The 12,903-nt window shown below is 41.2% G+C and overlaps 1 protein-coding gene across 1 annotated transcript; it reads right to left on the reverse strand.

Annotated features, from left to right (window-relative positions):
- Nucleotides 1-331: 331 nt before the first annotated feature.
- LOC119490370 (renin binding protein) lies at nucleotides 332-8,737 on the reverse strand. Its single transcript, XM_037773742.1, has 11 exons — nucleotides 8,581-8,737; nucleotides 7,334-7,439; nucleotides 7,098-7,173; nucleotides 6,916-6,991; nucleotides 6,005-6,186; nucleotides 3,653-3,880; nucleotides 3,275-3,356; nucleotides 2,937-3,112; nucleotides 2,486-2,617; nucleotides 1,486-1,573; nucleotides 332-1,094 (listed from the first exon to the last, which is right to left on the reverse strand). Exons 1-11 carry the CDS (start codon nucleotides 8,606-8,608, stop codon nucleotides 1,021-1,023), a joined length of 1,248 nt encoding a protein of 415 aa, XP_037629670.1. The 5' UTR covers nucleotides 8,609-8,737; the 3' UTR covers nucleotides 332-1,020.
- Nucleotides 8,738-12,903: the final 4,166 nt, after the last annotated feature.

Below are 12,903 nucleotides of genomic sequence, written 5' to 3' on the forward strand. Positions count from 1 at the left end.
ATGAATTCAATGAAATCATTTGCATACATTACATTGCACATTTATTATGTAATATTGTCATGTTTCAATATACAATGGCCTGTAGTCTAAGTCTACAGATCCGAAGCATGTGACTAGCACTAAGCTACTGTAGCATAAATCTTTCTCTAACATACATTGTGGTTCACCAGTATGTTAGAATAGCCATTGGCGTGCTTGTAGCATAGTTTCTACATTAGCTAAACTGGAATGAATAGAATGTAAAGATACATCTGCCTTGAGAGGTCTTCAAAGCTGGCTCAAAAGTTCCGTGTGCATGTAGAAGGCACATTTCTAAATAAAACATTTGGTGTTTTTTTTGGTGTTAATGTTTTGATGATGAAGGAGGAACAGCGGCTCAGTGGTTAATAATGTTGCCTAAAAGCAAGAAACGTCCTGGGTTGGAACTCAATCCAGCATGCTGAGTTATCTCTTTAGGTTCTCCCTGTGTCTGCGTGGTTTCCTTTCACCATCCGCAGACATAAAGCCAGGTGAAGTCTAAATTGCCTATAGATGTCAGTGCGATGTAGTATGAGCCTTGACTGTCATATTAGGTATTCTACCTGGATCTTTGTTTCTTGTAATTTGTAATTTCAGTAACTGAGCAGCTCATAAAATTAATTACGGGAAGAATTTTAACAGTACAAAATCAATGGTAGGATATCTTCTCAGCCACTTAAAAACACGATGTCAGAAGGGTGCAAAGTAAGAAAAAACATGATTGAGTTAATTAATCAATACAATCTGCCACTGGTGGCCAAAAGATATATAAAGAATATGTTTTTTAATGTAGTAATATTGCTGTAATTTAGCTTCACAAAAAATGGTATGAGCTGCCACTCAGTGACTGGATGTTTGTGATGAGATGACAAAACTAACTTTACAGCAAAGCATATTTGAAATTTAGTGCAATTTGCTTTATAACCTGATTATTGGAGTAGGATTTAGTGAACAGACAAATCAGACTCAATCCTGTTATTACAACCTCCCATGTCGGAATGCTCAGTCCTTGTTAACCAGCAGATCGTCCAGAATACGCTCGCACATGTACAGGCAGCGAGGCACATGGAAGAACCCTGAAGAAGAGAAGGGAAACACAATTATCTTTACTAACCAGGCAAAGCAGGAAACTGCCACAGGCTCCCAGGCTCCACGTGCATCCCAAAAGCACAGTATGTACAGTAATGATAAAGGCCTTAAAGGGGAATTCCACCAATTTTCCACATCAGTGTGTGTTTCCAGGTGTTGGGGAGTACTACTGGATATGTAAAAAAAAGTGGTAGAAAGCATGTTAGTGTCTACTACTACTACGAGGACAGGACTTCTCTTTACCTTGCTCTTATTGGTAAATAAATACAGCTGTTTTAAGCTATTCTGTGTTCCACGAGCATTTCATTAAGGTCATTTTACAGTTTTTTGTTGTTACTTTGGCCTTAAGTCAATTCTCCATTGCAATTCTGTTCTTACCTTTAAAAGGGCCTCCTTTCAAATCCAGTGCCACTTTCCCTTCTTGTGTCAAATAGCCAAACCACTCGCCGCTCTTAGCATCAGGAAACTGCACAGAATCAGGCACACATACAGTATATTAGGCCAACAGTGCACAGAAATATACCAATATATGTAATTTTTATATTCACAAAACATACATTTTAAAGGGTAACAACAGTATTTTTCAACCGTCTTTCCCCATGTTTATGTGTCGAAATGACTAATGGGGACCACAATTTCTGAAATTGGTGCAGTATTGAGGGATACCACGAGCTGTAATGGAACGTTACGTCCACTAAAAGTGCTTGTTTTTGCCACTAACAGGCTCAGATTGTATTGAAGCGTCTGACAACATTATGGAAGGGACCCTACGGAGAAATAAAACAATTTTTACCTTTTACCTTTCGCTTGATCCGGTTTGTTATTGAGTCCAAGTGCCGCTCAAGGGTAAGTCTTGTTGTGAAATCTGAATATCCGTACACTCTGGCTCAAATAAATACAAAGACCTCATCCACATTGTGGAAATAAACTAAATATTCAGCCATGACATTGAAAATCTTGAAAAACACTAAGCTACTCTTTCTGTACTCTGACACATCTAACTCTGCCCAGCTGTCACTTGCACTTCCATCATGGATGTATTCCACTATTCCACCGTTGTCCAGCAACACGTCAACTCGCCAGATTTCAGAATGAGACTTTTCTTTGAGCGAGACTCTTTCCATAATTCCAGACACTATAATAACAATCAGAGCTTGTCATGGCCAAAACAAGCAGGATATATGTTTAGATAATCAGTGCAAGGAAGTGTGTGTCAGTTTTAATGGCATTTACGCAAAGTGGTTTCAGCATTTCACTGTCATACGTACGGTATATCCAAAACCTCCTTGTTTGTGAAACCCACAGCAGGGCTGCGAACCAAGACCTTGTGGGTTCTTAAAATTTCAGGTTATGGGTTGGCACTGCAGTGTAAACTCACATGGTTAAAGGTGTATTGATAAACTTCAGAGAATCTCTCCAGCAGCTCTGGCTTCTTGGTTTGATTGTAGGCCATCAGGAAGGCGATGAGAGCCTCACAGTGGGGCCACCACAGCTTCATGTTCCACTCCAACTGGTCAAATACACGAGCAGCAGTATCATACAGCCTGGTTTAAAATTAGTGATCAGCCAAATGGAAAACAATATCTACTATTACAAGCAAAATGCAACAGCATCCACTGTTTAAAGGCCCTGACACACCAAGCCGTCGGTAGGCCGTCGGTAGGCCGTCGGTGAGCGTCTGTCGGCCTTGTTTTTCAGTGTGTCCCGCACCGTCGGCTCCAGTCGGCCGGTGTCAGAGTTTTTTCGGCCAATTCAGCATGTTGAATGTTGGATTGGTGTGTCTGGGCCTTAAAGGAAAACACCATCATGTGTATAGAGGATTGATTCACCTGTGTGGGGCAGTGACCATCCACATCCAGGAAGTAGAAGAGGCCGCCATGCTCTTTATCCCAGCCGCACTGATAAGGGAGCTCCACGAACTTGTTAATGGCGGTCCTCTGGAGCTCCTCGTCCTCCTGCTCTCTACTGAGCTGAAGCAGGAACCAGCCTGCTTCCAGGGCATGGCCTGAGTCAGCACAGGTTAGCACGTGGGGAAGACCAAAGACAAGTGGAAAATGTTGAGGTCAGCAACAAAGAACAGGAAAAGAGCTCAACCAAAGATCCCCCCATGGACTCATTGTGCTCGCTATCATCTGGCTGACTGGTCAGCAGGCAGTGGAGTGTTTACCTGGGTTCTGCAGTCGGCCCGAGCAACCCGGTAGCTCTGCTCCCTCCAGTGACACATTCTCTAAAATAGCTGTGCCGTCTCTCTGTACCAAGTTAAGAAAAAAGTAATTTTATGAATTAAATCCAATTAGCTTTTATAATTTTTAGCATATTAAAAGCAACTTGCATTAACGACAATCTTCTAATACAGAGTCAAAGTGAAACTGTAACTAACTATAACTGTAAGCTTCTGTTCCAGAGGTAGAAAACCCCAATCAAAAGCACACGGACATTAGCGATAATGCAAATATATATATATAATAACCAACTACCCTAAATCTCATCCCTTTATGAAGTCATTTTAACCACAAAGCATCAGTCATGTTCTATGTGTGCATACCTGGATGTGTTGTAGAATCTGCTGTACACACCAGCTGGCCAGCTCACTGTACTTCTGAACGACCTCCTGACCCCGGCCTTCAGTTAGCTGTTGCACCAGACACAAGAGCATCATGGGAACTGCCATGCTGTTGGTGGGAACGTCTCCAGGAAGCTGGGGCCGGCCCAGGCCTGACGAGTCCACCTTAACCCAGTAGATCAGCTGCTCCATCATCTGTTCAGCCTCCAGCTAGCAACACGACAGAGCAGACGCCAGACTGTCAGAGTGATGGTGTGATAATGTTGAGGGAATAAGGGCGGTTGCGAAAGATCAAGCACGTTCAGGCATGTTTACCAAGAAATGAAACCTTGCATGTTAGCTAGCAACACATCAGCCATCAACTCCCTAATAAGGCATTTTAAACAAACTGGTGCTGACTCTGTAATGCAACATTTATCTGTATGAAGTTCCATACTTAAAATATTTTGTTTTCCGTGCATCAGTGCAGTGCCTATAATGTCATTCCCCTCATCTTTCATGTTCATATATATTTATTTTGTTCTTTTTAGCCAATCTGAAGGACTATGGTGATCACTTGACTTTTCATTTGTCGCCTCCATGATGTTGACATCTCTTGTTTTCAGTGAAATATCTTGGTAATTACTGTATTGGACGGATTGCCATGAAATTTGGTTCAGACATTCATGTTCCTCAGAGGATTAGTCATCTCCTGACTTTTCATCTAGTGCTACCAGCAGGTCAGAGGTTAAACATCTCAACATTTACTATAAGTTTTGGCAAAAAAACATTGGTCCAGCAGATGAACCCTAATTAACGGTGATTCCCTGACTTTTCCTACAGCACCACTAACAGGTAATCAAACATTTTAAATTGTCTAATACTTTGCTATAGGCCAATGACCACAACTAATGACATTCCCATCAGCCTCAGCTGCACGTTGTGTTTAATGCTAATTAGCATATGTTAGCCTGCCAACACATAAAAGCGATACTGATCATGTAACATCAGCATTTTAGCATCGTCATTGTAAGCATGTTAACATGCTGATGTTAACATGTAGCTCAAAGCACCGCTGTTCCCCCGTACAGCCTAACAGAGCTGCTTAGCATGGCTGTAGACTGAGCCCCTGAGCCACGGGCAGAGCGGGTTGTCCTTTAACCACAAGGTCGGTGGTTCGATCCCCGGCTCCTCCTGTCCGCATATCGAATTGTCCTTGAGCGAGACACTAAACCCAAAGTTGCTCCGTGGGCGCTTTACAGCAGCCCACTGCTTCTAAATGCTTCGGATGGGTTAAATGCAGAGGTCAAATTTCACATAGCCTATGTATACTGTGTATGTGAGGATTGAAATAAAGTGCAAGTATTTTTTATTTTATTTTATGTGCATTGCTTTAATATGTAGCCAGTTACAATTCTGACAGCCCGTTTTCATTAACACAGCAAAAATGATTGCATTAAAGGCTCAATTTTGTTAAATATTTGTGGATGAATTTATCAGTTAACACTGAACGGCTAAAAGTCAGTCTAGAAAAAAATATTTTTTAAGAAATAAACAAAATATGTTTGAAAATTAAAAAAGTAGATTGACCACAAAGTACAAAACATTGGTACACATAACATATTTGTTATATTTTGATAGGCTACATCTTCAGATAAACTCATTGTGGCTCCCACAAAGTGCAGACTACATATCACTGTAACACTCTGACGAGTACTGGATATTAAGTGTTCTGGCTCTTACGATAATGTCAGCAGTTATATTATGATGGGAGTCTTCCATTGTCTGTCACACTGTCACAAGTGTCAAAATAGATTTGGCACCATTTTTGGGAAAATATGATCCAGATTTGCAAAAAAAAAAAAAAAATAGGGAACTACTTCTACAGTCTGTTTCAACATCTGTTTCTGTTTATGCACTATCAGCACAAAAGTAGCGCAAATCCAATACATGTAACATCTATGTCACAACACAATGGTTCCAGTTTGAACAGGCCTCTCTGAGACAGAGCTGGGATAGAATGGCTGTGATTTGCAAACAACCCGCTCCACCCCCTGAGACAAGACGGAGCCATCCTTAGCCATTCATTTTTGAGAAACATTGTCAAGAACCAAGAGTTAGTGAAAAGGGATAATTTGGTCTTATGGGGAAAGAAGAAAGGTTCGGAGTAACACCAAACTTAGAGGACCAGGAATATTCATATTTCATAGTACTCTCTGATCAGCAGTCAGAGCATGATCCTCTGCAGTGTTTGACAGACAGACCAACACGGTCATCCTAAGGCCCCAGAACTATACTATTTCTATCCTATGTATAATATACAATCTATCTAGTTTTAATTATTGTTTTATTTACCTGCATGTCCTTGTCACCAATGACCCTGCTCAGTTCATCCATGGCCATGATGTAGAAACACTCACTGAATATAGTCCTCTGAATTTTGACTGCTTTACCATCCCTCGTTAAGCAGAAGGCACACTTCCACTGGCCACTGCTGCCGCTGGAGACACGAGCAAACTTTCTCAGGAATGCTCCTCCTGAGGTGCAAACAGAACAACAAAACATTAGCTTTTGATTAGACATATCAACATGAGCAATGAGTATACCCTTTTTCAGACATGAATACATAAAACTGATGGCTTCATCTACATGTTGAAGTAGTCATTCGGACATACTGCAGGTGTTACATGGTTTATTCAGACATGACATTTTAAGGGGACATATCATGCTCATGTTCACTTTGAAGATCCAAGATTTTCCACCCAACGGTGACGACACGCTGTGCACTTCACCGTGCCTTGATGATGATTAGCAGGAAGTACAGAGCAAACACTATCATGATTGTCATTAGTCACGTACGTCTACAAAAGAACACCGCGCTGCACCATCTGTTGAAAAGATTTACCTGTGGATGTGTGTGAAACTTTGAGATCACATTAAACTTAAATGTTCATCTGTTAATGTCAGCAACATCTGAACATCCAGACTTCTAAAGTATAACTTCCGTATTTTTCAACCTGGACCCTATTTTCCCATGTTTTTGTGTCTAAGTGACAAATACGGACAACAACTTCTGAAATTGGTCCAGTTTTGAGGGAGTCAAAATCTCCACCAATGTATACATTGTGAACCTATAACTATTAATAGTTCATCAGTGATGCAGCCTGAGAGGGAATAGAAAACTATCTCTCTCTACACTTCAGTAGCGCTCACACTAACACTAACTTCAACTAGCTGAATCAAGCTTGACATTCACGCACACACACCGGCTTTTGCGGCTTCGAGGATTTCAGGCTTGTGGAAGCGATCCATGGTTCGGTACAGGCGACAATACATCCACACCTGTGAAAGAAAACAATCCAAAACATCATTCACATAACATCTGATGACCACATTTCATACAGGGGATTGCTTGTTTTGCACTGCCAGCATCATTACAGAGACTTACCTGTCGACCCTGCAACCAGACGTACTTCAGCTCATCATAAACCTTCCCATCCTTCCCGATACAAGTGAAGAAGCCTCTGAAACATGGAGCAAGAGGTTCAGGCACACACCGCATGCACACCGCAAACAGCTGTACACAACAGCTTGGCATGCAAGTGGGTAGTATTACTTTAAAAAAAAAAAAGTCATGAGCAGACAATTTTTTCATTTGAAAGCATTGCAGTTTAACTACAGTACCCATGCGTTGTGTCATGTGAGTATTTGAGCCAGAAGTCCACTACGTTGTCCAGTTCTTTACGAATCCGCTCTCGCCACTCTTCCAGCTTCACCACAGACATAGTTCCTTTTAAAAAAGAACACAAAAATCAGTTTGTGTGAAAGGTATGATGTATGACACTCCCTTGTTTATTTTTGCCTTACCTACAAGAGCACATGATAGTGCGCTTCTGCACCCAGGACAGAAAATGTCTAATTTTCAGGAAAAGTATTAAGTATCGCAACAATGCTTTAAAGGTCCCATATCATGCTCATTTTCAGGTTCATACTTGTATTTTGTGTTTCTATTAGAACATGTTTACATGCTGTGATGTTAAAAAAAAACTTAATTTTCCTCATACTGTCGGCCTGAATATGCCTGTATTTACCTCTCTGTCTGAAACGCTCTGTTTTAGCGCATTTTGAGGGAATTGCAACAGAATTGCGTTGCTAGGCAACAGCTTGGGTCCATGTGTACTTCCTGTCAGCTGATGACATTCACATACACTGCAACCAGGAAATAAACTTGGACACATTTAGAATGTTTACGTTTAAATCTGTGTAAAGGGTCTAAATATTGTATATTTGTGACATCACAAATGGACAGAAATCCAGACAGCTTGTTTCAAATGCAGAGTTTCTGAATACAGGCTATGTGTATTTCCCTGTGGATTGAGCGTTTCGATACTTTCACAGTATTTATATAGGACTTAAGCCTGCTTTATAATAAAAAAAAAAACTTGTTGAGTCACTTTACAGCTATAAGGTTTCTCTTCATTCTCAGCTTATTGTCCGACAACAGAAGAAGACGGGGCTTCTCTTAAAGAGACAGGCGTTATAGTAGTGCTGCAGCAGCTAATGTAATAGACTATGTTGATTTTCAACATTAAAGCATGGAAACATTTTCCAGTAGAGCGCCGAAATAAAAGCATGAATCTTGAAAAGTGAGTAGAATATGTCACATTTAATGTTAAACGCGCTAAAAAAACAATTTTTCGAGCTACGCATCTTATTTCGCAATCAAAAGTCACTACATAGGAAGCTATAGGCGTATTTTGGTTTTGAAATATTAATCCGAGCAACACTTGTTGTTCCTCGGTGTCGTTAAAAAGCGAGAAAAACAATCCCTCTGCTCTCATTGCTGCAGTCTTTATGTTTCTATCAGACAGTATGTTAGTTCAGTTAGAGCAGCAGTGAGGAGACAGACAGCCTGCTGGTTATGTTCTTACCTTCGTGTCCGAGAACAGACGTCTGCATGTAGAGACAGAGAGAGACAGAGAGAGACACGGACTGTCCTCCAGCAGAGCTCTTCTCACTCTGACTGCTGTCTCCGGTCTGTGGCTGCCTGTCATATGACCAGCTGGAGGCTCTACAGCGGCTCCTGGAGAGAGGAAGTGGAGGCGGATCATCAAAGAGCGGTTTAGTCTAGTGCTCCTAGTCCTACTGAAGGAAATGTAACTCTACTATCAACAGACTGGAATTTGTCTATGTGGCATAAAACGCAGATTACTTTATTGTTTTGAAGATCCTGTAGGACAGAGGTCAGGAACCGGGGGGACATTGTGCAAATAGACTAATGTTGGAAATGAGAGAGAGAGAAAACACTATTCTTTTTATTATCTGTTTTATTATTAGAAAAAATTCCTGACACAGAAGAAAATAAATTATATAAATAGGCCAAACTGAATAAAGATTTTTTTTTTAAATAATAAAAAAGAGGAGAAAATAGTATGAAAAAGTTTAATTTCTGTAAGGTGTTGTGAGGAGCGTAATAGTTATGAATAAATTAAACAAATAGGTTTTTTACATAACCACATGATTACAAGAAAGTATACAGGCTATTATGCTGCGATTGGGTTAGAAAGTTAAAGGGACTGTTTATAAGAATCAGAAATTGGTTGTAACAGCGACACCTGTGGCCGTTAAGTCAACGAAAGTCAGCGTCCTGTTGATCGCCCTCGCCTGTGTGCAGGCACTACCTGAATGTGAGCGAGCATCCGTCAAAACAGTGAGGCGACACACGTCAGCTAAAACCACAATATCACTCTATATTTCACCTGCTTGGCAGTAATGTTAGCTGACCAGACGGAGGTCTCTCCATGAATCAGTGCTGATCTTAGTGTTGGCTTTTCCTGCCTCAGCCTCCCGACCGCGGCCGGATGGCGAGCTGAGCGAGCAAGAACGAGCGCGGTGTGTGAGTGAAGGCAAGCAGGCAGGCAGGCAGAGGAGCAGAGTACAGCAGAGACTCCGGCCCTGGAGACCAAAGCTACGGTCTTCCCCGCGTCCTCCGACCGCGGACAACACTGTTTTGCAAGACGGGCTTCACTGGATATAACTTTGCGGTTTTGGTGCTTCCGTGTAGTTTGTGTTGGAGTCTGAGTCTGAACAGCTTAGCCGCGCGCTAATGCTTGCGCGCATGGGACACCAACCCGGATTGATTTATACGTGTAAGAAGTTACAAACAGTTCCTTTAAAGCAGCAGTGGGTAGAAATGGAGCAAATATGATTAAAAAAAGTAATTTTTATAAAGCGGTCACTCTATCCTGACAGTAGTGCATCTGACAGGAAATCCGAAAAAAAATCAGTTGCCTCTGTGTCCACACATCGGAGGAAAACAACCAATCAGAGCCGAGCTGGAGCCTTGAAGCCTCTGAGCAGCTGTCAATCACTTGCGAACTCTGATCAGACGGTCAAACTAGGCAGCGCTGATTAAATATGAATCAATATTCTGTTACTGTAATGCCTATTTCTCTCCTCAAATGTTTTCAGAATCATCTTTTAGTGTACTGTTCAGATGTAAAATGAGAAAGTGTGTGACCCAACAGTCATGTTTAGATCTGTTGAGGAAATACCAAGCTCCGCCCTCCAGCCGGAGCACAGCCAATAGGAACGCTCTCTCTCTCTGAAATGACGTGGGAGGGGGAGCACTAGAACTGGCACTGAAATTCTTCCACACAACTCTCATACTACTTGAGCAGCCTCTCACTCTAGGCCTGCACCATATGAGGAACATCTGCCATCTGCGATAACACTGTTCAATATTGCGATATGACTTGCGATAAATAAACAAATATTGAAGTGTGCATATTAGCTATACATATACATATACTGTATTTAAAATATAACTGGGCTAAATGTTGTTTCTAGAGCAGCAACAGTAATGTTTACAACAGCAAAGTCACCATATAAACTCCTTAATATCTCACTGGAAACAATCTCAAATAAATCATATTCCTGACATGAAAATACTGAGTGAAGTTTATAAAGACTGAAGAACACAGACATCAGTCAGTATCAGTCCTTCCTCCTGTGCTCTGTCCTCCTGTCCTCTGCCCTCCTGTCCGCTGTCCTCTGTCCTCCTCCCTCTGCTACAGTAACATTAGGGGTGGTACGCGTACCACAGTTTGAGAACCACTGCTATATGATATTGTTCACAAACCAGCAGATGGCAGTATGGACTTGTCCACTGTACCAGCATTCAAGTTAGACTACCTCTTCTATCTGTCATTTGTTCATGTATGAGGACATTACATATCAGGAAGATATCAAATAATTCTACAAACTCTATTTGTCATTGTGTCTCCCCCCCACTTCTAAAACCAAACCTAGGCTCATGGGCCCAAACAGCTGACAGACACAGTTAGAGCTGGTGAACTTTGTATGGTGATCATGTGTTTGTTGTGTTTACAACTTGTTCCTCTGCCTGACGTGATGCAACCGTGACACATTCACCACATCCGAGTTACTATAGACCTGTGTCTTTTCTGTCCCTCCATCTGCCTCTTGTGGCTGCCTGAGAGTTTACCCCCCTTTTTGGATATGGTCTGCAGTTCACATGTGTTGAATTTGGTCATTACCTTGATTGTATTGTATGTAATTGATTTGACACTAGCCAATCTTAAAGTATATGGCCCAATGTGTCAGCAATTCTATTTTAATAAACTTGTGTGCCTTCTACTTTTGGTCTGTTTCTCTCTCTCATACTGTTCCATTATAGGGGATGTCTGCATTTTAGTTGTATATCAGTTAAATGACATGCCATTTAAAATCTTGTCTTTTATTTTCACTAGTAGGCAAAATATATTCAGCTGGATGCACTCACTAGAATTAGATATATAGTTTTATACCATGGTTGAATACTCGATTCTGATTGGCTGCATGGTGTCAATTAATTCCTGATAATGGACACCTACTAAGCAGTTCCAGTGAAAATGTCTGTTCACCGTTCTAAATGAATGTGCTGGCTACAAAACAAAATCAGAATACCTTATTTACAGCACTGAGTGTAACGTCAGTCCTCCAGCACCTCATCCTCTGAACACCACAGGGTGGCGACTGTAACACACAAGCTGCAAGAAGTAAGTTATACACTGCCCCTCTGAATTTACTGACATAACACGATTATTTCACATCTAATTCACTATTGAACTCGTTACTTCAGACTGCAGCCGACAGTAGGACATGGCCTCTCATTTGTGTGTGATAAATATTGATTTGGGGACAATGACATGGCTGGATAGCTGGTTAACTTAGTTTCATTGTTAAACATACAGTCAAATTATATTTTCTGTTTTTACTGTCAAGGCGGTTGCTAACAAGTGGCTAAATGAGACTACAAGACGCCATCACGGCGACTCGTCCGCCTGCGACCGCGTTGTAGTCCGTTTATAGCCTAACGTTAACTTTTTACTTCTGCCGATTACATTTAGGCCTACACTTCAAAAATCATAAAAGTTGTTGTTCATTTGTGATGATTATCTTGCTGAACAAAAAGTATCCTAAACAGAGCTTATTTTCTGTAATAATCAAAAATCCAGATTGAAAAATACCAATGGCTTTTTGTCGAGGGAACAAGGGAGATGCTTACTTCCTGGTCAGCCTATAAAATACATCATCCCTGCAGCACTCTGTTTACTGGAGCAGTGGACAATGTTTCCATTGCATAAGAACCTTATGGGATGGTAATTATTTTACCTGGTACTAGCAAACCCTCAGGGTTACCAGGGAAACGGAGTGAATGGATTGTGGAGAACTTTAGATTTTGGTTGCAAAATATATGAAAATATCAATTAATGGTCTTATTTTTTTTATCTTTGGCAAGTGACCATGGATGGATAATGCCCTTCGGGTTGTCCATTATCAGGAAGTTAAGCTGAAGTGGGTAGAATTGGAGAAACGATGATTAAAAAAGTTATTTTTATAAAACGGTCACTATATCCTAACAGTGGTGCATGAGACAGAGACAGGTAATCTGAAAAAAATCATGTGTGTCTCTGTGTCCTCCGGTGCTCCTAATAGCGTCTGCAAGATTTCACAGACCGGAGGAAAACAACCAATCAGAGCCGAGCTGGAGTCAGCCGTCTATGAGAGCCGGCTGTCAATCACTCACAAACTCTGATCAAACGGTCAAACTAGGCAGCGCTGATCAAATATGAATCAATATTATGTTACTGTAATGCCTATTTCTCTCCTCAAATGTTTTCAGAAACATCTTGTAGTGCACGGTTTAACTGTAAAATTAGAAAGTTTGTGACCCGGCAGCCATGTTGAGA

Source organism: Sebastes umbrosus, chromosome 6 (assembly GCF_015220745.1).
Source record: "Sebastes umbrosus isolate fSebUmb1 chromosome 6, fSebUmb1.pri, whole genome shotgun sequence".
Classification (NCBI taxonomy): Eukaryota; Metazoa; Chordata; class Actinopteri; order Perciformes; family Sebastidae; genus Sebastes; species Sebastes umbrosus.

What these genes read in the sequence shown, in the direction of transcription:
- LOC119490370 (XM_037773742.1), bottom strand. Translation starts at nt 8,608, where the DNA reads ATGCAGACGTCTGTTCTCGGACACGAAG. An exon ending in TTGGTGACAAGGACATGCAG is followed by an intron (nt 3,881 to 6,004) that starts GTAAATAAAACA and finishes TCGTGTTGCTAG; the next exon opens with CTGGAGGCTGAACAGATGAT. An exon ending in ATCAATACACCTTTAACCAT is followed by an intron (nt 1,574 to 2,485) that starts GTGAGTTTACAC and finishes GATTCTGTGCAG; the next exon opens with TTTCCTGATGCTAAGAGCGG.